Source organism: Chiloscyllium punctatum, chromosome 7 (genome assembly GCF_047496795.1).
Source record: "Chiloscyllium punctatum isolate Juve2018m chromosome 7, sChiPun1.3, whole genome shotgun sequence".
In the NCBI taxonomy this organism is placed as follows: Eukaryota; Metazoa; Chordata; class Chondrichthyes; order Orectolobiformes; family Hemiscylliidae; genus Chiloscyllium; species Chiloscyllium punctatum.
This window is the reverse complement of record NC_092745.1, coordinates 53,641,825-53,663,538: the sequence shown is the minus strand read 5'-3', so window position 1 is coordinate 53,663,538 and position 21,714 is coordinate 53,641,825. Positions and strand designations below refer to the sequence as shown.

Genomic DNA, 21,714 nt, shown 5'->3' with positions numbered 1-21,714 from the left:
GCACCATCCCTGTAGCCAAGTGTTCAACTCCTCTCTTTCCCTATTCCTTATCTTTTTATCACGTGACACAGGTAACAAACCAGAGATAACAACTGTTTGTTCTAGCTTTAAGCTTCTACCCTAGCTCCCTGAATTTCTGCCTTAAATTCCCATCCCTTTTCCTACCTATGTCATTAGTGCCTATGTGGAGCACAACTTGGGGCTGCTCCCCTTCCCCCTCAAGGACCCCAAAAACACGATCCAAGACATCATGAACCCTGGCACCTGGGGGCAACACATCAGCTGAGTCTCTCTCATTCTCACAGATCCTCCTATCTATGGAGTCCCCAATGACTAATGCTCTGCTCCTCTACCCCTTTTCCTTCTGAACTTGAGGCGGACTGTGTGTAATTTACAGACTGTCTGTCTGTAATTGGTGTGTAAATTGTCTAGTTGGTCAGGAAGATGTACACTATTTTGTGGAATGATTTATATCACTCCACCGTCCCTCTCAAAAGAGGTCACCATCAACATTTTGACAAGTTTCAGGGATATGTATGTGCACTAATCGTTTGCTTAACACACCATAGAATGTTACGGTTGCCTCTTAACACTAGCACCTTTTTAATGCAGACACTTCTGTTCTTGCCAGGTTACCTAACTGCTTTGGCACAGAAAGGGAATAATTGAAACTAGCGTTTCATTCCCACAAATAGTGAATGGTTCTTAGATATGTAAAAATGCTTTTCATATTACGACTGTGTCCTTTATCAGACTTTTAATTTGACATTAATTCACTCTTGTCCATGATTTATCCAATTGTTGACCAATGCCCCATGATCAACACTTTCAACCAACTGTTTGCAGTGGTACTTTTGAGTTGCAGATTGGCATAAAATGTCAACAGTATATTACAGTGTGACCCATTTCAGCAAATTCTGGGCCAGTAAGTATATTTTGTACAATCACTTTAGTTTGTAGCCAAAATATGATGCAAATCTTGAGATAAATCTGCTGAAAATTACTTTTTCCCAACCTATTAAACTGTGCACAAAAATCAATGTATCCAGTAGATGGCATTGGCCAAAAAACAGTACCCAGGCTTTAATGTTAACAGATTTTAAACTTGACAGAAAGTCATTAGTGTTGGTCACTGAAGCTGCATTTACAGCACGTCATTTTCTGGGTGACTTGTTACATTATATTTGGAGCTTCTTATGTCACCGCTTATGGTTCAAACTTATCTTTAGATTCCGGATTTGAACCCAGTGGAGAACAAAGAACACAAACCCGGCCCCATTGGTAAGGAACGCTCAATGAAAAACAGGAAAGTCAAGGACGTACAGCAGACAGAAGTTGAAGGAAAAGACGAGCCTCCGGTTGGTAATATTGGGAGCCCAGAGCCTGCAGTAACACCGGAACCAAAGGTGGTAACTGATCTGAGCACGGAGGCAAAGACTATGATCTCTGTTCCACCACCAGAATTTGAAGAAAATTCAAAGGTAGTTATGCAAAGTGGCTAATTAAATTTGATCATTAATAACCTGCCTTAATGTTATCCAACTCCAAGCATACCTTTTCATTTCATTTGGCAGCCAAACCTAAGTAATGGATTTGACTTTATAGACACCAGCTGGCTGTCAGTTATTAACATTTTTAAATGACCATTTTCTTTTAGATATTTATCTACTAATATGTAGAATCGTAGCTAGTTCAGACATAAAGAAATGTATAGATATGGTACGTGTCAGATTAATGGTTGCAATCTGTAAAATGACAGCTTTGATGTCTGGGCTCTGCTGAATTAACCAATCTCGACCCAAGATGCTTATGGAGTGGCGTAGGTAATTTGTTTTAGGAATCGCAGAAAATGGGAGCGAAGGCAGGCAACTGAGGTCTGCGAACCTGTTCTGACATTCAATATGATCATGTCTAATCATCTAACTCCATACACTTGAAGCCTTTTAGCCCCAAGAACTATATCTAACTCACCTGAAAGCATTCAATGTTGTGACCTCATCAGCTTTCTGTGGCAGAGAATTCCACAGGCTCTCCACTCTCTTGGTAAAGAAATTTCTCTTCAACTCCGGACTAAATGGCCTACTCCTTTATACTTTGATATGATCCTTGATTCTGGGTTCCTCGGTCATCAGGATAATCTTTCTACTATTTACCTTGTCTAGTTCTGTTGCAGTTTTTATAGGTTTCAATGTAAATCCCCCTCCAGCTCTTCTAAACTCTCTAATGAATGCAGTTTTACCTGAACCAATCCATTATAACGCATCAGTCCTGCCATCCCCGGAATCATTCTGATGATGTGTGGTTATGCTGCAGTATAATCTCTATGATTATGGATGATTGCAGCAAGCCATCCTCACTTATGTCCTCAAAACCTCTCACTATGAAGGCCAGCAATCCATTTGCTGTTTTCGCTGTCTCCTGCACCTGCACGCTTTCAGTGTCTGGAGTATAAGGATACTGAGGTCTTGTTGCATCTCTCCCTTTGCAAATCAATCACCATTCTTGGTTATCTGCTTTCCTGTTTTACCAATATGGGTAATCCCTCATTTATCCACATTATACTTCATCTGGCATATGTTTTCCCACTCACTCAATTTGTCCAAATCACACCGAAGCATGTCTTAATCTTCCTCACAGTTCACCCTCCCAACTAGCTCTGTTGTCTGAAACTTGGTGATATTTCATTTCCATTTATTCCCACTCTGTTCCCTGTCTGTCAACCAGTTTTCTATCTAAATACACTATCCCCTGTCCCCCACACATTATGTTTATGTGCTAGTTTCTTAAGTGGGACCTTACCAAGTGTTCAATGAAATAGCATTCATAATGGCTCACCCTTGTAAACTCTGCTAGTTATATCTTCTCAAATTCCCAGTGGATTTGTAAATCTGTTTTGTAAATCTAAGTTGACTCTGCCTGATCCTGTTAATTTTTCCCAAGTGTATTATTGTTAACTTTTTTGTAATGGATTGTAGCATTTTCCTTGCTACCAATGTCAAGCTAACCAATCCATAATTTCCAGTTTTCTCTCTGCCTCCTTTTAAGTATTGGGGTTACAATAGCTATTCTCCAATCTAGTGGGTGCTGTTTCAGAGTCTAAAGAATCTTGAAAGATGACCACCAATGCATTCTTCATTTCTCGGGCCAGTTTCTTAAGATGTAGATTATTGGACTGTGGGGATTTTTCAGACTTAATCCTGTCATGCTGATTTCCTTCAGTTCCTCCCTCTTAGTAGACCCTGAGCTCCCCAACATTTGTGATTTTTTTTACCCCCTCTGTTCTGTTTTGTGAAGGCAGAACCAAAGCATGTATTTAGCTGGTCTGCCATCTTTGTTCCCCATTATAACTGCCTCATTTCTGACCGTAAAGGAACTATATTTGTCTTCACTAATCTTTTTACTTTTCACATACAAACTGAGTGTAAAAGCCTCTTCCTGCAAGCTTGCATTTATACTCTATATTTCCCTCCTATCAATCACTTTATTTTCCCTTGAAACCTAAACTGCTTGCAGTCCTTAGATCTTTGGCCATTTTATATGCCTGCTGCTTGGATCTGATGCTATCCCTAATTACCCCTGTTTTCCATGGTCAGATCATGTTTCCTGTTTTAATTTTGTGCCAGACCGGAATGAACAACACTTTTTTTTCAATTCAAACAATTAAATTCTCATGAGATGTGCTATCAGTAGCTGGACAAGCTGCTATAGGCTGTCCCTCGTTGACCATGAGGTGGTTGCGGTGATCCTAATCCATGGAGACTTGAAACTTTTTGCCAGTGTGTATCCACCATCATCCTTTAAATAGCTTTCACCAGTTTATCATAGCCAACTCTCATGCTAAACCATTGTAGCTTCATTTATTTCGATTCAGGACCTTAGTCTTCTAATTAACTAAGTCATGCTCCATTTTAATGGGTTTTATCATATTTTGGTCACTGTTCCCATGGAGCGTTGTATAGATAGATAGATTGAACAGGTGATTGGCACACTATCTAGCCCTGTATGTGGATCTGTATGGTTTTTAACCTTTATTCTTTGCCCCACTTTTTATTATTTTCCATGCTGTCTTTCATTTTTTTTCCCCTTGATTCTCTGTCTTCTGCCTCCCAGTGTAAGTTCCTCCCCCCGCTCCCCGCCCCATTTTAGTTTATACCTTTCCCTAACTGCACTAACAAATGCTCTCCGATGTCGTGACTTCTGGTCCTGATCAAGTGTGTTCAGGTTGTGCTGATCCCAATGTACCAGGAATCTGAAAGGCTCACACACTCTCCCCATCCCTGTAGCCATGTATTCATCTGATATGTGTTTCTCCTCTGAGTAGCTTATGGCATTGGCAATATCCTGAGATCACTACCTTTGACGTCTGACTTTGTAACATGCGTTCTATATATTCCTTGTATTCTGCTTTTAGAACCTCATTCCTCTTTTTACATGTATCACTGGTACCATTGTGCCACAACCACTCAGTCTCCCATTCCAGAATGTACTGCAGCTGCTCCAAGACATCCTTGAACCTAGTACCTGGGAGGCAGCATCCTGGAGTTTCATTTAGTCACACAAACGTCTGTCTATTCTTTTATGATTGGATGCCCTATTACTACAGTGTTCCCAAAGTTATTCTTTCTCTCCAGTGCAGCAGAGCTAATCATGGTGCAACAAATTTGGTTGTTGCTCTCTTTCTTGAGAAGCCATTCTCCCGACCCACCCTAAACAGTATTCAAATTAGCACATCTGTTCTGCAGGGCATGGCCTCAGGAAATTTATGCACTGCCTGCCTAGTCCTTTTACTCTGGTCATCCATTCCCTCCCTACTGGTGGAGTTATAGCCTGCAGAGTGACTACTTCTGTATCATGAACAGTTCCAACCTCGTGGATGCTCTACAATCTTCAGCAGCTCTAATTCACTCAGCCTTGTAGGAACTGCGGCTGGAGACACATGTAGCACACATTCTGGGCACTGGAGCTATGTCTGACCATCCAGTAGAGAGGGAGGAGCATGCCACAGCCTTGAGCTCTCCTTCCATGTCATAAAACTTTCAATTAAATGCTTAGTTTGCTCTTAAATCAAATAATGTTAATTACGTCAGGCCTTTCTTGTCTAGACCTCTGCACTACTGTTTACAAATTAAAAGCCCCAAAATGAAGACCTTGCAAACTATATTAGCGATTAAAACAGTATAAATATTCATCTGACCTTAATCAGGCAGTCACCTATTTCCTCTTGCCCCATGTCATTGTTTGAATCCTGATGTTACCTCAGGAGCTCAGTCTCTAGTTTCAATCAAGCTTTGTTGTGTTGCTCCTTTTAAAGTTGTTCGACCACTCTGCTCAGCTGTTCCCCACTAGGTTTACCCTCTCCAGCCACCAGTGCTCTATTCCCTGCTTAACAGTGATGCTGACTGCAGGACTCTTCCCAGACTCTAAGTTAAGAAGAGGAATTATTAACAGGATTACTGCACCTTGTCACTACACAGTGAGAGCTATTAGAAGTGACTGTATGTAGATTCCTTGAAGGCACAATGAGGTTGTGCTGTGATATTACCTTGTGGCAACATTCACTGTCAAAGTTCACAAATAATATCACATCACTGAAGATGTAACATCTTAAAGGGTAAAGAAGAGAAAATTGGTGAGAAGCAACGGTGTATTTTGAAAACCTGTCATTTAAATTTTTAAGTCTTTATGTAACCTATTTTCCTGATCAACCTGTTCAGAGTTGCTATTACACACCTCTGGGGCAGGTGGGACTTGAACCTGGAATCTCTGGTTCAGAGATACTACCACTGTGCCACATGAGCCGTTGAAAACTTGTCAGTTACGCGTGTTATTGATACCCAACATATTGTCAAATGCTAAGAAGGTTGGCTAATTAGAATGTTAACTGGTCCACTGTGGTTTGAGGTGGTGAAATGGGACTCTAGACAACAGCCCCAAATTGGATAGACAATGGAATAATTCTCAAACACATAACGAGCATTAACATTGTCAGATGTCTTGCTTTATCTTAGAGTCTTCTCCAATCAGAATAAATCATTAGCTCTTCATATTGGAGCGTCTTCATTTGCTAGTTCCACTAAAATGAAAATGTAGATTTGATTTTCATGCAAACTTAAATTCAGAAGTTTCTGCAACCCACAGAAAAAATCTGTGTGAATGGAGAGAAATATCAAGAAGACATTTGAGAGCGATTATTGAACAACTACATCCTAATCCCCAACTTTGTTATTTTGAACCTGTTATTCCAGGGCAAGCTGTAATCCGGACTTTGATCTAGTTACTGCAAATGTACAGATTCGTCCTTTTGTTTAAGATGAGATTCTTTTACAAACAAAACTGCACTATATAGGTTTTTGTGTTGTGCCTTATTTATTTTAATAAACTTGTCTAAAGTCCCAAGAGATCTGTTCAGACTTGTAAAATACAGCAAGTAAGAAAACCCTTAAGTAAATTTGTATGGTGTACTGTAGTAACTTACTCAGCTTCCTTTTGATAACATGAGCCCTGCCTTCCGGAAAGCACTGCAGGTGTATTTGATTCAAGTGCCCAAATTGCATAGACTGCAGAGCTCAGAGAAGGCAGCTCACCAACACCACTTCAAGAGCACTGTTAGCTAGTGAGGCTAATACTCCTGGAGAAAAAAAAGTCAAGTTTAAATGGGTTTTAAGTTGTTAGCACTGTACCATCTTGTGGAAGCACAAATTTTAGTTCTTTTCAAACCATTGTGCATGGAACTAGTTCACCGCTAATAAGCAGCAAAAGTAAAAAAGGAATTAGAGACGATATAGATGGAAGAGTGCCTGAGCTCTGATGGCCCTCATATGTGGGAAATCTGGATACCCCCAAATTGCAATATTTCCATTCATGTAGTCGTGAAGGAAAATCAATAAAGTTCCAAATCAGAATGGTGTGTGGTGGAGGGGTTTCCATTGATTTTGCACACTGGAAATTTTGAACTGCTATTCTAGATGGTTTTAAAGCGGCTAGTTTTGGATATGTTAGCACACATTTCCAAGTAGTGGGGAAAAAAGATGAGAATATTTGATATTTACATAAAATTGATAAAATAAGGTAAAGCATTGATTAGAGCAAATGCATTTGTATTTTGTATATTTATGTTAATGTGATATCAAATGCACCGTATGATGATTTTAACGTAAATTCTGAACATGCAAACTTAAATTTTAGGAATCCATGACTGATTACACAGCACCTTCTTCCTCACTGTCAGATTCTGCTTCGAATGACAATGGCAAAATAGAGGATTCCCTGGTCAGCAATGTAAGTGAGCCAATACAGAGGATGTTCTTATTTTCTTGTGCATCTTGAATTACAGTTCCACTTCTCAAATGCTTATTATCTGAGGAGTGTTGGCTGAGTAATGGATTTTATGCTGAGACCTGCACCTATCGTTTGAGTAATCTCCTTACCAGGTTAAGTATATGATGGCTGTGTATAAAATTTAAATCGAAATGACACCAAATGTTTATTCACATTTGTAACAATTACTTTTATTTTACTTTTGGAATAAGACTTATTTTAAAGTTTGTTTATTTGAATAAACACAGCCTAAATACAATTTAAATGTTCCTGCTCCCTAAGCACATTTTTGAAACATGGTGTAAATAAAATTGGCCAAACTTTTGAGTCATATATTAATCAGAAACCTACATTGCTCTGTACCATCACAATCCTCCTGTGTAAACAAGAATAAGGATAATACTTGTAGTATTATATTAAATGTAATTATTAGTTGGGGATTTTTCTAAACCTTTTCGGATACTGTAGTTTTTGTAGTTCTAGTGAGAGTGTGTGTGTTGCCTGCATTTCAGGTGCCCCTGCCCCACACCCTTCCCATCCCCAGGAGGGAGACTCTGCAACAGAGCTCCAGCCTGACACCAGTCTCTCTCAGCACTCTCAACTTCACCCTCAAGGTATGTACTTGATCCCTATAGGGGTATTTTGATGTGCAGGGAGAGAGCTGGGTGAAATGCATTTTATACATTGTTTGTGGAGTTTGCACATTCTTCCCATGTCTGCGTGGGTTTCCTCCGGGTGCTGTGGTTTCCTCCCACAATCCACAAATGTGCAAGTTAGGTGAATTGGCCATGCTAAATTGCCCCGTAGTGTTAGGAGAATGGGTCTGGGTGAGTTACGCTTCGGCAGGTCGGTGTGGACTTGTTGGGTCAAAGGGCCTGGTTCCACACTGTAAGTAATCTCATTACCCTGCATTTTACCTTCCATCTACCTGAATATCCCATGACCATGAAACCTTTCATAGTTTGTAATAGTGGCTGATCCTTATTATTTCTAATAATCTGATATATGCTTTAAGGCTGAAGATCAAACATATGAGGCGATTGTACTTTATCCAAAACAAAGGTACTTTACCTACAGTGCTAGGATTACTCAAGCTGTTTTTTTTTCAATTTAACTGCAAATGCAGATAGATGACTATACACTGAGCTTCTCTTGTAAGTTGCATTTGTGTTGTCAATAATTTGCCTCATAAGATGCGCTCATCTTGTTGGAACATCTCTGGAAGGCAGTTGTATTTGTTATCTTCTGTGAATCACTTTCTTTGAAAGCCAGATAACATTAGCATTCTATCAGTGTCCCAGCAGATAGTGAGAATTAATCCTCTTGATTTCAGATCGGATTATGACTTTCGGTCCCAAGTTTTAATGATTGATGAGAACACGGTATAAGGAGATGAAGTGTTTAAAGAAAAGATATACATCCATACTAACCATTTTCAGTCATTGGAACAAGAGGCATGAATTTAAAAATATGACTCAAACGAAATTTGTGAAATGGCAACTGTTCCAGTGTGTTCTGAGACTTTTATATGCTTCTAAAGGTGTCAGAGCGGTTCACAATTATCCAACTGATACCTAATAAATCTGTAAAAGTTTATCTTGGCTTCCTTGCTTGCTTCATTTGGTGTCCATGTTTTGTCCTACAAAATAAAACATCCCATATGTTTTCTTAATGACCTTAACAATTTTCACTGTTACTTTGAGCTTATGTACCTCGGATCTTTCAAAATAAGATTATGTTGACCCTTCCTTCCAAATGCATCACTTCGTACTTAACCTACCCTAATTTGCATCTGTTGTGTCTGTCCATCTCAATGAATGTCCTTCTGAAGCCAGTTGCTATTCTCATTATTTAGTCAAAAGTTGTACATCCTCAATCCAAGTCAATCTGATTTGTATGAAACAAGAAAAACAAAGGTCCTAATGCTAATATTCTATAATATTTCAGAAATGTTGGTTCTGTTGGATCTGTCAATACGTTTTTCACTGATTCCACACCAAGGTGACAGGATAATAGAGAATTCATGGTGGGCTTTAGGGGTTCCAGAGGGGTCTGAGATAGGGAAGGATTACCTATTTGAAGGTGACAGACATAGATGAAAATTTCAGCAGTATTTAGTTTCAGGCAGATGTAGAATTGAGTGTTATAGAAACTCACTTTGGCAACTTGTAGAGGATATGGCATCAGAAATTCAGCTTTCTTTGAAATGAGCATCATTTCAAGTGTCAGTTGTCTTGAGATAGATGGGTGTGGAGGTTTTCTGAAAATGTCTTATCTTGTTTAGCTGGATGAAATTGCATCTGAATGAAGACAAAGGTATGGTTGGTAAGTAGGGAAAGCTGGATGAGTAGAGAAATTAAGGTTTTGGTTAAGAAAAAGAGGAAAGCATATGTCAGGTACAGACGAGAGATCGAGGGAATCCTTAGAGGATAAAGTAGGGGAATACTTAAGAGGGAAATCAGGAGGGCAAAAAGGGGACATAAGATAAAGCTTTGGCAAATAGGGTTAAGGAGAATCCAAAGGGATTTTATAAGGACAAAAGGGTAACTTTGGAGAGAATAAATAGTGCCCCTCAAAGATCAGCAAGGCAGCCTATGTGTGGCTGCAGGAGATGGAGGAGAAACTAAACGAGTATTTTGCATCAGTGTTTAGTGTGGAGAAGAACGTGGAAGATACAGAATATGCAGAAATAGATGGTGACATCTTGAAAAATGTCCATATTACAGAGGAGGTGGTACTGGATGTCTTGAATTGCATATAAGTGGATAAATTCCCCAGGGCCTAATTGGGTGTACCCTAGAACTCTGTGGGAAGCCATATAAGTGAATTCTGGGCCCCTTGCTGAGATACTTGAATTATCCCAGGTGATACTTGATCGTCCCAGGTGAGGTGTCGGAAGACCTGGAGGTTGGCTAACATGGTGCCACTATTTAAGAAAGGTGGTAAAAAAACGCCAGGGAACTCTAGATGAGTGGGCCTGATGTCTGTGGTGGGCAGATTGTCTGAGGGAATCCTAAAGGACAGAATGTACGTGTATTTGGAAAGGCAAGGACTGATTAGGGATAGTCAACAAGGCTTTGTGCATGGGAAATCACGTCTCATGAACTTGAGACTTTTTGTGGAAGTAACAGATCAGATAGGCTATTGGGCTGAAGATTGAAGGAGTGGCAGGTGGAGTTTAATTTCGGTAAATGCATGGTGCTGCATTTTGGAGACGCAAATCAGAATAGGACTTATGCACTTAATGGTAAGGTCCTAGGGAGTGTTGCTGAACAAAGAGACTTGGGAGTGCAGTTTCATAGTTACGTGAAAGTAGAGTAGATAGGGTAATGAAGAAGTTGTTTGTCATGCTTTCCTTTATTGGTCAGAGCATTGAGTAGAGGAATTGGAAGGTCATGTTGCAGCTGTACAGGACATTGGTTAGCCCACCTTTGGAACATTTTGTGCAATTCTGATCTCCTTCCTTTCAGAAGGATGTTGTAAAACATGAAAGGGTTCAGAAAAGATTTACAAGGATGTTGCCAGGGTTGAAGGGTTTGAGCTATAGGGGGAGGCTGAATAGGCTGGGGCTGTTTTCCCTGGAGTGTCAGAGGCTTTGGGGGGAGGGGAGGGGTGACCTTTATCGGTATTCCATCTGCCACCCACTAAGTGTGAAGTTGAGAGGAGTCTGAGGAGGACAGGTGCTAAATAATTTTTTGTCTGTATTCACACTAGAAAAAGATAATGTTTTCAAGAAGAGTACAGTCTACTAGATTAGACAGGATTGATGCTCACAAGGAAAAGATTAGCAATGCTGGAAAGTGTGAAAATAGATAAGTCCCCTGGGCCCGATGGGATTTATCCGAGGATTCTCTGGGAAGCTAGGGAAGAGATTGCAGAGCCTTTGGCTTTGATCTTTGTCATCATTGTCGACTGGAATAGTACCAGAAGACTGGAGGATAGCAAATGTTGTCCCCTTGTTCAAGAAAGATATTAGAAACAACCCTCGTAATTATAGATCCGTGAGCCTTACTTCAGTTGTGGGCTAAGTGTTGGAAAGAATCATAAGAGAGAGAATTTATAACCTGGAAATGAATAATTTGATTGGGGTAGTCTGTGCTGTTTTATGGAAGGGTAGGTCATACCTCACAAACCTTGAGTTCTTTGAGAAGGTGACCAAACAGGTGGATGATGGTAAAGTGGTTGATGTGGTGCATATGAATTTCAGTAAAGTGTTTGATAAGGTTCCACATGGTAGGCTATTGCAGAAAATATGGAGGCATGGGATAGAGGGTGAATTAGCAGTTTGAATCAGAAATTAGCTTGTTGTGAGAAGACAGGATGGTGGTTGATGGGAAATGTTCATTTACTAGTGGTGTACTGCAAGGATCTGTTTTGGGGCGACTGCTGTTTATTTTTGTAAATAACCTGGATGAGGAACTAGAAGGATGGGTTAGTAAATTTGCAAATGACAAGTCGGTGGAGTTGTGGACAATGCGGAAGGATGTTTCAGGTTACAGAGGAACATTGGTAAGCTGCAGAGCTGGGCTGAGAGGTGGCAAATGGAGTTTAATCCGCAAAAGTGTGAGGTGATTCACTTTGGAAGAGTAACATGAATAGACAGTACTGGGCTGATGGTAAGATTCTTGGTAGTGTGGATGAGCAGAGAGATCTCTGTCCATGTGCATAGATCCCCGAAAGTTGCCACCCAGGTTAATAGCGTTCTTAAGAGGAGGAGGCAGACAGTGTGTTAGCTTTTATTGGTAGAGGGATTGAATTTTGGAGCCATGAGGTCAGGATGCAGCTGTACAAAACTGGTGTGGCCACACTTGGGGTATTGTGTACAGTTCTGGTCGCTGCATTATATGAAGAATGTGGAAGCTTTGGAAAAGGTGCAGAGAATATTTACCAGGATGTTGCCTGGTATAGAGGGAAGGTCTTATGAGGAAAGGCCGTGGGACTTGAGGCTGTTTTTGTTTAAGAGAGACTGACAAGATGTTCAGAGGGTTAGATAGGGTGGACAGTGAGAGCCTTTTTCCACGGATGGTGATGGCTAGCACAAGGGACATAGCCTTAAAATGAAGGGTGATAGATATAGAACAGATGTCAGAGGTAGGTTCTTTACTCAGCGTAGTGAGGGCATGGAACATCGTGCCTGCAGCAGTAGTGGACTCACCATTATTAAGGGCATTTAAATGGTAATTGGATAAACATATAGATGAAAATGGAATAGTGTAGGTTAGGTGGGCTTTGGGTTAGTTTCACAGGTCGGTGCAACATAGAGGGCCGAAGGGCCTGTACTGCACTGTAATGTTCTATGTTTACTTGCTCACTCTCCTATTGTGTCCTTCTGCAGCCTCCCTGCCTCCTCAGCACAACCTGTCCATCTATCTTTGTATTATCTGCAAACTTAGCAACAATGTACTCAGTTCCTTCATCCATATCATTAATATGTAATGTGAATAGTTGTGGTCCTGACCCTGACACCTGCAGAACTCCACTAGTCACCGACTGCCATCCTGAAGAGAACCCTTTTATCCACAGATGTAATGGTATTATAATTGTGTAAATGGTAACTACACAGGCATGAGAGAGGAGCTGGCCAGAATTGTTTGGGTTTCGGTTGTGTTGGCACTCAGGCTTTATCCTGTTTTTATTTGTGTATTTAAATCCTTTTAATCAAATTGTGAAACCCAGCTAGATTTAATGGCTGTAAAATCTGCCACCGTGCCTGTCCAACAGTGGTACATATGAGCAGTCACTGAGTCGCAATTTTGGACAGCATAGCTTATTTGCAGCACTAATGCTAGGCTTTGAGTGCTAACTTTAAAAGACCTGGAATAATAAAGAATCCTAGAAGAAGATTCATAAATCCTACTTGTTAATTCTATCTCCACATACAAAGTAAAGTCGGAACTACAGTGGAAATGTGTCAAATAACTTGTGTTTAGACAATTTTACATTTCTTCTGTACAATGCCAATTCCACAAAAACATAAGAAATAGCAGTGAGCTATGATGTAGGTGGGTTAAGCATAGGGATTGTGAGTGGGGTGATCCTTTAAATTGTGGAAATCGAGATAGGGATTGGAAACCTCTTATTCAAAAGATAAGTAATAATATTTTGTCTAATTTGACTTAAAATATTACATTTTAGAAATTGCAACAAGATTGATTTTGAGCATTTTGGAAAATATTTGGACACATTAATCCTTCTACTCCGCAAAATGTTTGAAAAGCTCGTAATTCTAAACTATGTTTGGAACTTTGTGAGCATGTCATTAACGGTACTGTTTAATGGAATGCAATAATCCAGTGTATATGATATTTTTAACATACTTTGAGAATCTAACTTTGTAGGCTAGGGCAATGTAGATCAACTTTGTCCCCAGGGTTTTCTCACAACTAGCTGCTGTTCTGTGTAGCACTATGGTAGTTAATTTTTTTTTCCTGACCTTTGACTGAGGATGGTTATCATTGAAGTTTTGAATATAGCATCAGATTATTTTGCAAGCTGGTATGAGATGCGCTATTTTGTTGATTTGCATTTCAGTAGCTATATACCATTATATTTCTATCATCTGGAAATCATTTTGTCTCCTCATTTGTATTATTTATGGATTAATGTTTGGGATACAAAATTATGATGTTAAAGCTTCCTAAGTAAGGGGAAAGATGATTTTGAACATGAGAAAAAAATGAACACTACATCTTTTTTTTAAGATGGAATGTGCACGAAAGGCATGGGAGAATTCACCAACTATAGGAGAAAAAAACTCTCCAGTGACATCTTCAGCATCACCAATCACCAGTGCTAATGGAAGTAGCAGTAGCACTTACAGTTCCTTCTCCAGTGCTTCCATGCCTCCGATTCCAGTGGCCTCAGTCACTCCCACAACATCCTTATCCGGTAAATAAGTAGCAGCTCTGTTTTGTATAGTACTTTATGACTGCTTTATGTTACATTTTGTGAAATGCTGATCATTTTCCTTTTCACATTGATTTACTTTTATTTCAAAAATGGTTTATCTGCAAAGTTATTTGATGTATTCGGCCTTAGCAAATTCAAAAATTGAGGTTTCTGCTGGTTTTGCAAGACCTGATTTGTTGGAAGCTGACCATGCTTTCGATCCACTTCGCCAAAAACAAAAAGCAGTTTTACTGTGTTGATGTTTCCCCAGTAATTAGATTGTCGAGTCATTTACCTGTCCTGAAATGGGGAATTTTCATGCATTATTAATTTTTATAATTAATTTTTGCTTACTAAACCTAGAAATATTTTCACACATCATTTTTGTCTCAAATGCCTAGAATCCAGTTGTTATAGATATCTATAATGAAACAAAGTTGTGATCATATTTGCCGTTTACACTATCTTTACAACTGCATCCTATCTTCTTTAACTTGAATAAATCTAGATAACTGCTAAAATATACATTTATATGTATTTGTATGTATAAGTGATGTGATTATTTTGCTGTCACTAGGAGCAGGGACATATACTACCTCCTCGCTGAATACAAAAGCAACTACCACCTCTGACCCACCCAACATCTGTAAAGTAAAACCTCAGCAGCTGCAAAATGGTAACATGGCTCCAGCAAGCCATTTCTCACAACTTAGCTGTGTGACATCACTCATCCCTCCACAACAACCAAGTCCACAGGTGTATGTCTCCCAATCTGCAGCAGGTACGCAATGAAAATTCTGTTCAGCCTATTCTGAAGGTGCTAGTGCAATAAAGTTTTTCAATTCAAGTTGTTGAATTTCAATTAAAGAGCATCTTTATACTACCCAGTGCACTAATGATCTGTGAACTTCACGAGAAAATGCAGCATATGTTGACCTAATAGAGTAAACCTGATTTCAAAATTCTACCCAAACTATTAGCAGCCCTTGTTTGTTGAAAATCTATGTTCCTCCATGATTATTTACTTTGCTTTGATAGGAATAGCAGTTAAGGATGACTGGCATGGTCTCCTGGTTATTAACTACACACTTTTGTTCCTTTAGTTGTATGTACATGTTCTATCTGAATTTGGAATTAATCAACTAATCTGAATCCATCAAGCCTTGGCTTATCTCATTTAAAGCAATTATTTATCTTGGCATTGTCACAGCCTAGATTGTTATTAAAGAGTACACAAGTATGGGCAGTATTGATGCAAGAAAAAACTTGTCTTTTGTTGCTACCTAAAATTTATTCTATTAAGAGGAACTATTTAACAGGCAATAAAACCTTTTGCTGTACATATAAATGAAACTACGATGTTTGCTTATTTTGTGAAGACCTCTTTAGTGAAAACATCATTTAGTACAGTTAATATTAGTCTAATGATTCTGCTGGGACAGTTGCAGCTTAGTGCATCCACATAGTGGCCATTCTTCAGCCAGCAGGCAGAGGTTCATTTTTAGCTCCTTTTAAAATTGAGAGCGTTTCCATTAGGTATTGGTATCTTGTCTTGACTGCTTCAGTTAGTGTGTCTTGGTCATACCTGAGTTCAATTTGTTGTATTTTGAAAGTGCACAGCAATCATTTTTATGAAAAAATGAGGTGTGAAAAGCATTTTTGTTTGGATTAATAGGACCTGGGGCACAGATCCCAACCTTCTATATGGATACCAGCCATTTGTTTGGTACACAGCATCCTCGCTTGGCTCCCCCATCGCTGGCACAGCAGCAAGGCTTCCAGACAGGGCCTTCACAAGTAAGACATCATTCTATTTGTAGAATCTTGAAAATTTTAAATTCTCATTTGGACTGGGTGTCATGCTCTTGCATAAGACTAGATTTGTCTGTCAAAGGAAAACGGAATGATATTTAGTGAACAGGGAATTTCCAGTTTTTTTTCCCTTTAAACCCTTTGAAAGCTTTGTTTGAAGTATTTGATGTTTGAAGTTAATCAGTAGTAAAGATTGGGAGATATTAGAACATAGAACATAGAAAAATACAGCACAGTACAGGCCCTTCGGCCCTCGATGTTGCGCCGACCGAAGCCAACCTAACCTACACTAGCCCAATAACCTCCATATGCTTATCCAATGCCCGCTTGAATGACCATAAAGAGGGAGAGTCCACCACTGATACTGGCAGGGCATTCCATGCTAGTATTGTTTTATTATTCTCAAATTACAAGTGGGTCACCATCTTCCTGGGCCAGTTACTGAAGTAGTGTTTATGATTGCTTCCGGTTAATTTGGACAGTAATTGCCTCACCTTTGTATGTTTTCCAGGGAAGTGAACAACAAATATTGCAAAATAATATGTTCATAAATCTGTATTATTGATATTTAGATTAGAGCCTATAGCTGTCTATTTGACTGCAAGAAAGTCACTACAGCATTTTGGTACAGTCTAGAGTGATGACTGTTGCATTAATCTTCCATTGTTGCATATATTGGAGCCAGGGATGCTGCTTTCCATTCCTCTTTCCAAAAGGATGGTTATTATTTAGAACACATACTACTAAAGTTGCCAAAGACTGTCATGACTGGATAACGCAAGCTGTGGATTTATTAGAATTGTGTACTGTTTCGTAACCTCGATTTTACTGTGGCAGATTTTTATAGAAGATGTGATGTTTCTTGAACTTAGTGCTTTCCTACATTTTTTTTGCACCAGCCAACTGCAGTTCAACAGATCTCAATACCTATATATGCACCAATTCCGGGTCAACCACAGGCTCAGCTGAGCTTAGGAGGGGGCCCAACTGTCTCTCAGGCCCAGGAAATGTTCAACACATCCTTGCAACCTTTTAGGTAAAGTTACTCCCTTGCTTTTTTTTCCAAAGCTGTTGTTGTATTAGGACTTTGAACCATCTGGTGTTTGTCATTAAGAGCAGTAGATCAAGCTAAATGTGAAGGTTCAGAAAGGAGGTGAAAAAGCAAGGACTTGCAGTTAACATGAAAGGGAATCCCGGGATTGTCTTTAAGCACATCTGTTGCAAAAGTGTGGTAAAAGGAGGAGTAGGGCTGATTAGAACATCAAGGGGATTTACACTTGGAGGCAAGAGGTGTGGCAGAGGGGTTAAATGAATGCTTTCCATCTGTCTTTACATATGAGGCTAGTGCTATTTAGGCCATGGTGACAGGGGAAATTCAGTCACTGGAAGGGTATAAAATCGATGAAGTGGTGGTAATTAAAGTTGATGCAGTGGGACCAGTTGAGATGCATCTGAGGTTATTGAAGAAAATGATAGTGAAAAGTTAGATGCGCTGACAATTACCTGTCAATCTATCTGAGATGTTGGAGTGTGCTGGAGGATTGTAGTAGTAGCAGATGGAGTTTAATTTAGAGAAATGTGAGGTGTTGCGTTTTGGAAGGGCAAATCAGAGCAGGACTTTCACACTTAATGTGAACAAAGAGACCTTGGAATGCAGGCTCATAGCTCCTTGGAAGTGGAATAGCCGGTAAATAGGATAGTGAAGAAGGCGTTTGGTATGCTTTCCTTTATTGGACAGAGTATTGAGGACAGGGGTTGGGAATCATATTGTGCTGCATAGGACATTGGTTAGGCCTATTCTGGGATAATATGTGCAATTCTGGTCTCCCTCCTATCGGAAGGATGGTGTGGAACTGGAAGAGTTCAGAAAAGATTTACAAGTATGTTACCAGGGTTGAGGATTTGAGCTACAGGGAGAGGCTGAGTAGGCTGGAGGGTATCCTTTTTATAGAGGTTTATAAAATCATGAGGGGCATGCACAGGATGAATAGACAAGGTATTTTCCCTGGGGGGGGGGGGGGTGTGTGGAGTCCAGAACCAGAGGGCATAGGTTGAGGGTGAGGGGGGAAAGATATAAAAGGGACTTAAAGGGTAACATTTTCGTGCAGAGAGTGGTGCATATATGGAATGAGCTACTAGAGGAAGTGGTCGGGGCTGATAAAATTACAACATTTAAAAGGTATCTGGATGGGTATATGAATAGGAGAGGCTTGGAGGGATATGGGCGAAGTGCTGACAAATGGGACTAGATTACGTTAGGATACCTGGTCGGCATGAACAAGTTGGATTGAAGGGTCTGTTTCTGTGCTGCCCCTATGACTCTAATTGCAAATATTTGCCCTTTTTCAACAAAGTGCTAATGTAAATATCAGCTGAGCAATTATGGTGGTGGGAAACTTCTAGAAGCAATTATTTCTGCTAGCACCATTGAAATGTTTGGAGAGTGACTTCCAATGCTATAATGATTCAGTGATGAGGGCATCGTTTGACAGAGATCCAGTACTAGTCCAACTGCAAGTGTTCACAACATTAATGGCAGCCCCTGATCAACAAAGAATATGCAAGTATCTTGAAAATGTTATTAAAATCCTCCTTCATCTTTCCGCAGCAAGCTTTTTGATTTCTTGCTACGTTGTTTCATTCGCAGGACTCAGCAGGCTTTCATGCAAAACAACCTTTCTCAGCCCTCACCTGTCGTTCTCTCGGGTACGGCTTTGCATAACTTTTCAGCTGTTCAAGCCCAAGACCTGGCTAAGGCTCAGTCTGGTCTAGCATTTCAACAGACTTCCAATGCACAACCCATTCCCATCCTTTATGAGCATTCATTAAATCAGGCATCAGGCCTTGGTGGTTCTCAACTTATCGATACCCATTTGATACAGGTATGTACAATTTACATATTAGTTAGGTTAATAAGGGCAATATTGTTTGCATTGAAACTTTTCAGTCTGCATTTATGATCAAAAGTGTTGCATGGGTCTGCTTTTAAAGGGGAACTCTAATCAGTGGCATGTGCAGGGTCTGAGAACAGGAGAAGCCGAGGCAGGCAACTACAATATATGCTACCATACCTTTCAACATTATCATAGGAAAGTAAGTACCCCATCTCAAGAAATATTTTAAAAAGCAAAAAACATGTACATTTTCTGCATTGCTGGTAATTTAATCAGAACTTTTTAAAATTTGTGATTTTTGTTTTCATGTTTTTTTTTATTTTAACACAAGTACAGAATAATGAAGTAAATTAGGCTGAATATAATTTTGGGGGGCATGAATGCCACCTTTTTTTTGCACGCTTATGGCTCTACTCTACTCAAAAATTACACATTTCAATATGTTATTCACCAATACAGGCACTTATCCTGCTTCTCCTAGTACATGCTTCTTTATTGGAGTTATTCAGCTTGTAACAATGCTTTTTACTACTATATTTCCTTGGTTCTTACAGCTCAACATGGTCAGATTTCCAGACAAAAATGTATTTATACTTCCATTTACTGGTAAACTGGCTACTGTTGAGTCACAAATGTTACTTTAAAGTGCAAAGTAATACAAGCTGAATTTCTCTGGGACACAGGATTGTGGTGGTGAGTAGCCTATCAGAAGTTTTCCAGTTTTTAAATAGAGTAGAGTTCCCTTTTAACAAATTGATTTTAAAATCGTGTGCCAATTAAAGTAGTTATTCCTTGTGCCATTGTACTTAACGTTAACTTGACCGACCTGTTTCTGTGTAGGCGAGGCCGGGTCTTACTCAGCCATCTAACCTCTACACAGGACAGGTTCAACAACCTGGCCAAAGTAACTACTACAGCACAGCACAGTCACCCAATGCTGCTCTTCAACAGGTAAAAAGCTTCAGGTGTCTTTGTGTCTGAAATGTCAGAATATCTTAAGAGGAGGCAATATTTGTAATGCTAAAATTAAGTGCATGCTCTTCGATATCTTGCGCATTTGGTAAATGCTCTGGTTTGGCTGGTTTTACCGTCATTTTTCTAGTAATTTATTTCCTTCTGATTTTGGGCCCTGTGCACTTCTCTCAGTAATGAGGATTGGTTAGAGGCCAGTCCCAGGTCTTTGTCCATCCACCATGATCTATAGTTGGCTGTCTGAATGGAGCCATGGAGCTGGTCCTTTTTTTAAAATTTCCATTCTTCCTGCTGAGAAGTATCTGAGTTAAGGGAGTTTGCTACTTTTATTGTTAGTATTCAAGTTAAGCAGAAGACTGATTTCTTTGACAGCCCCAAATATCATTACAACAAAGAGCCTGTTATTGCCAGTCTTAACCATTTTTATTTTCTCCCCAAGGTGACTTTACCTCTTCCAGGCTCTCCGCTTTCCTTACCGAACTTTGGATCTGCAGGACAACCCTTGATTGCTTTACCCCAGTCCCTACAACCTCTACAGCACACTCCGGCACAGGCACAGCCTCACAACTTGAGTAGGCCAACACAGATCAACCAACCCTTCAGGGGTTTGATTGCAACAGGAGCACAGGCTGGCATGATTCCTGCAGCAGGCAAGGTAGAGATATGAAATGAGCTGATCAGCAAATTAATTCAAATTGTCAAACTTAGTATGCTTAATTTGTAAATGTCCAAGAGTTTAGTTGATATTAATTGTATAAAGCAATTTTTTTTTGTCAATATTAAGCTTGCAGTAGTCACAGGATGTGTTAATTAACTGTCAAATATTTGTTTTTCTCAGATGGCTGAGATGGATCTAAAACCTTATGGATGTAGTGTAGATGTAAAACCAGGTACACCACCGATCAGCGTACGAAGTATTACACCGACCTCCAGTCCATTCAGGTAAATTACAAAATTGTAATAACCACAAAATTCTGCATGTGAATGGACAGCTCCCAACTTTATTTCACAGCCACATTTCATGACCTCTTTGGTCAATCCACTGATCCACATCCCAAACACCATTTAGATCACGTGGCAAACTCCATTCTCTTGCACCTGAGTCCATTCCTGATCTTGAGTTGCCTGTTTCAGGCTCAGCTAGCCTGCTCATTGTTGCCATCCTACTTGATGCTGTTAAGCTTTTGACACCACAGCCCTTTTGTTTCTAAGACTGCTTATATCCACCTCGTAATGCTCTTGCCTTGGCCTAACGGCTACTGAAACCCTTATCTCTGCTATATTTCCTCCAAATTCCAGTATACTCCTGGATGACCTTTAGCCTCTACAGACTTGAACTCAGTCTGTACTCTAGCCTGCATCATGTTCAATCTAACACTGCTCCCGGTCCCACAAGCAACTCTATTTTTATAATTATCATCCTTATTCAGACCTACTGTGGCTTTGCCCCCCTCTTACCTCTGTAGTCTCATTCTTGCAGCCCTTTAAAAATATTGCATTTCTCATTTGTTGGCCTGTGCCTTCAGTCAGCTAATCTCTGACATCTGGAGTTCCCAGCTCGAGCTGCTCTGCCCCAGCCTCTCTGTACCCCTCCATTTTTTTGATTCTCCTATCTTTTAACCAAGCTGTTGTTGAATTAACCTGAGCACCTTCCTTTTGGCATATCACACTGCTGTGAAGTGCTTTGAGACATTTTCTTGCATTTGAGGTGCACTCTAGGACAAATTGTATTGCTGGCACTGTGGCAGACCTGTTTGTGATAGTCTCTTTCTAAGACCAATCGATATGTATGGCAGTGTTTGCCATCCACGCAATTTTATCTCTCTCATTT

General features: G+C 39.9%; 1 protein-coding gene across 12 annotated transcripts in view; it reads left to right on the top strand.

Moving 5' to 3' along the window:
- Nucleotides 1-21,714, top strand: part of prrc2c (proline-rich coiled-coil 2C) — an 85,872-nt gene that overhangs the window by 59,754 nt on the left and 4,404 nt on the right. For 8 of the 12 annotated variants that reach the window (XM_072573565.1, XM_072573564.1, XM_072573561.1 and 5 more), the window contains 11 exons: nt 1,230-1,481; nt 7,186-7,278; nt 14,019-14,205; nt 14,783-14,986; nt 15,881-16,002; nt 16,917-17,053; nt 18,665-18,899; nt 19,009-19,110; nt 19,752-19,862; nt 20,323-20,538; nt 20,722-20,825. In XM_072573565.1, the coding sequence (XP_072429666.1) occupies nt 1,230-1,481; nt 7,186-7,278; nt 14,019-14,205; nt 14,783-14,986; nt 15,881-16,002; nt 16,917-17,053; nt 18,665-18,899; nt 19,009-19,110; nt 19,752-19,862; nt 20,323-20,538; nt 20,722-20,825 (1,763 nt within the window). The remainder of the gene's footprint in view (nt 1-1,229; nt 1,482-7,185; nt 7,279-14,018; nt 14,206-14,782; nt 14,987-15,880; nt 16,003-16,916; nt 17,054-18,664; nt 18,900-19,008; nt 19,111-19,751; nt 19,863-20,322; nt 20,539-20,721; nt 20,826-21,714) is intronic. The other 4 variants (XM_072573570.1, XM_072573569.1, XM_072573568.1 and 1 more) reach the window with 1 other exon arrangement.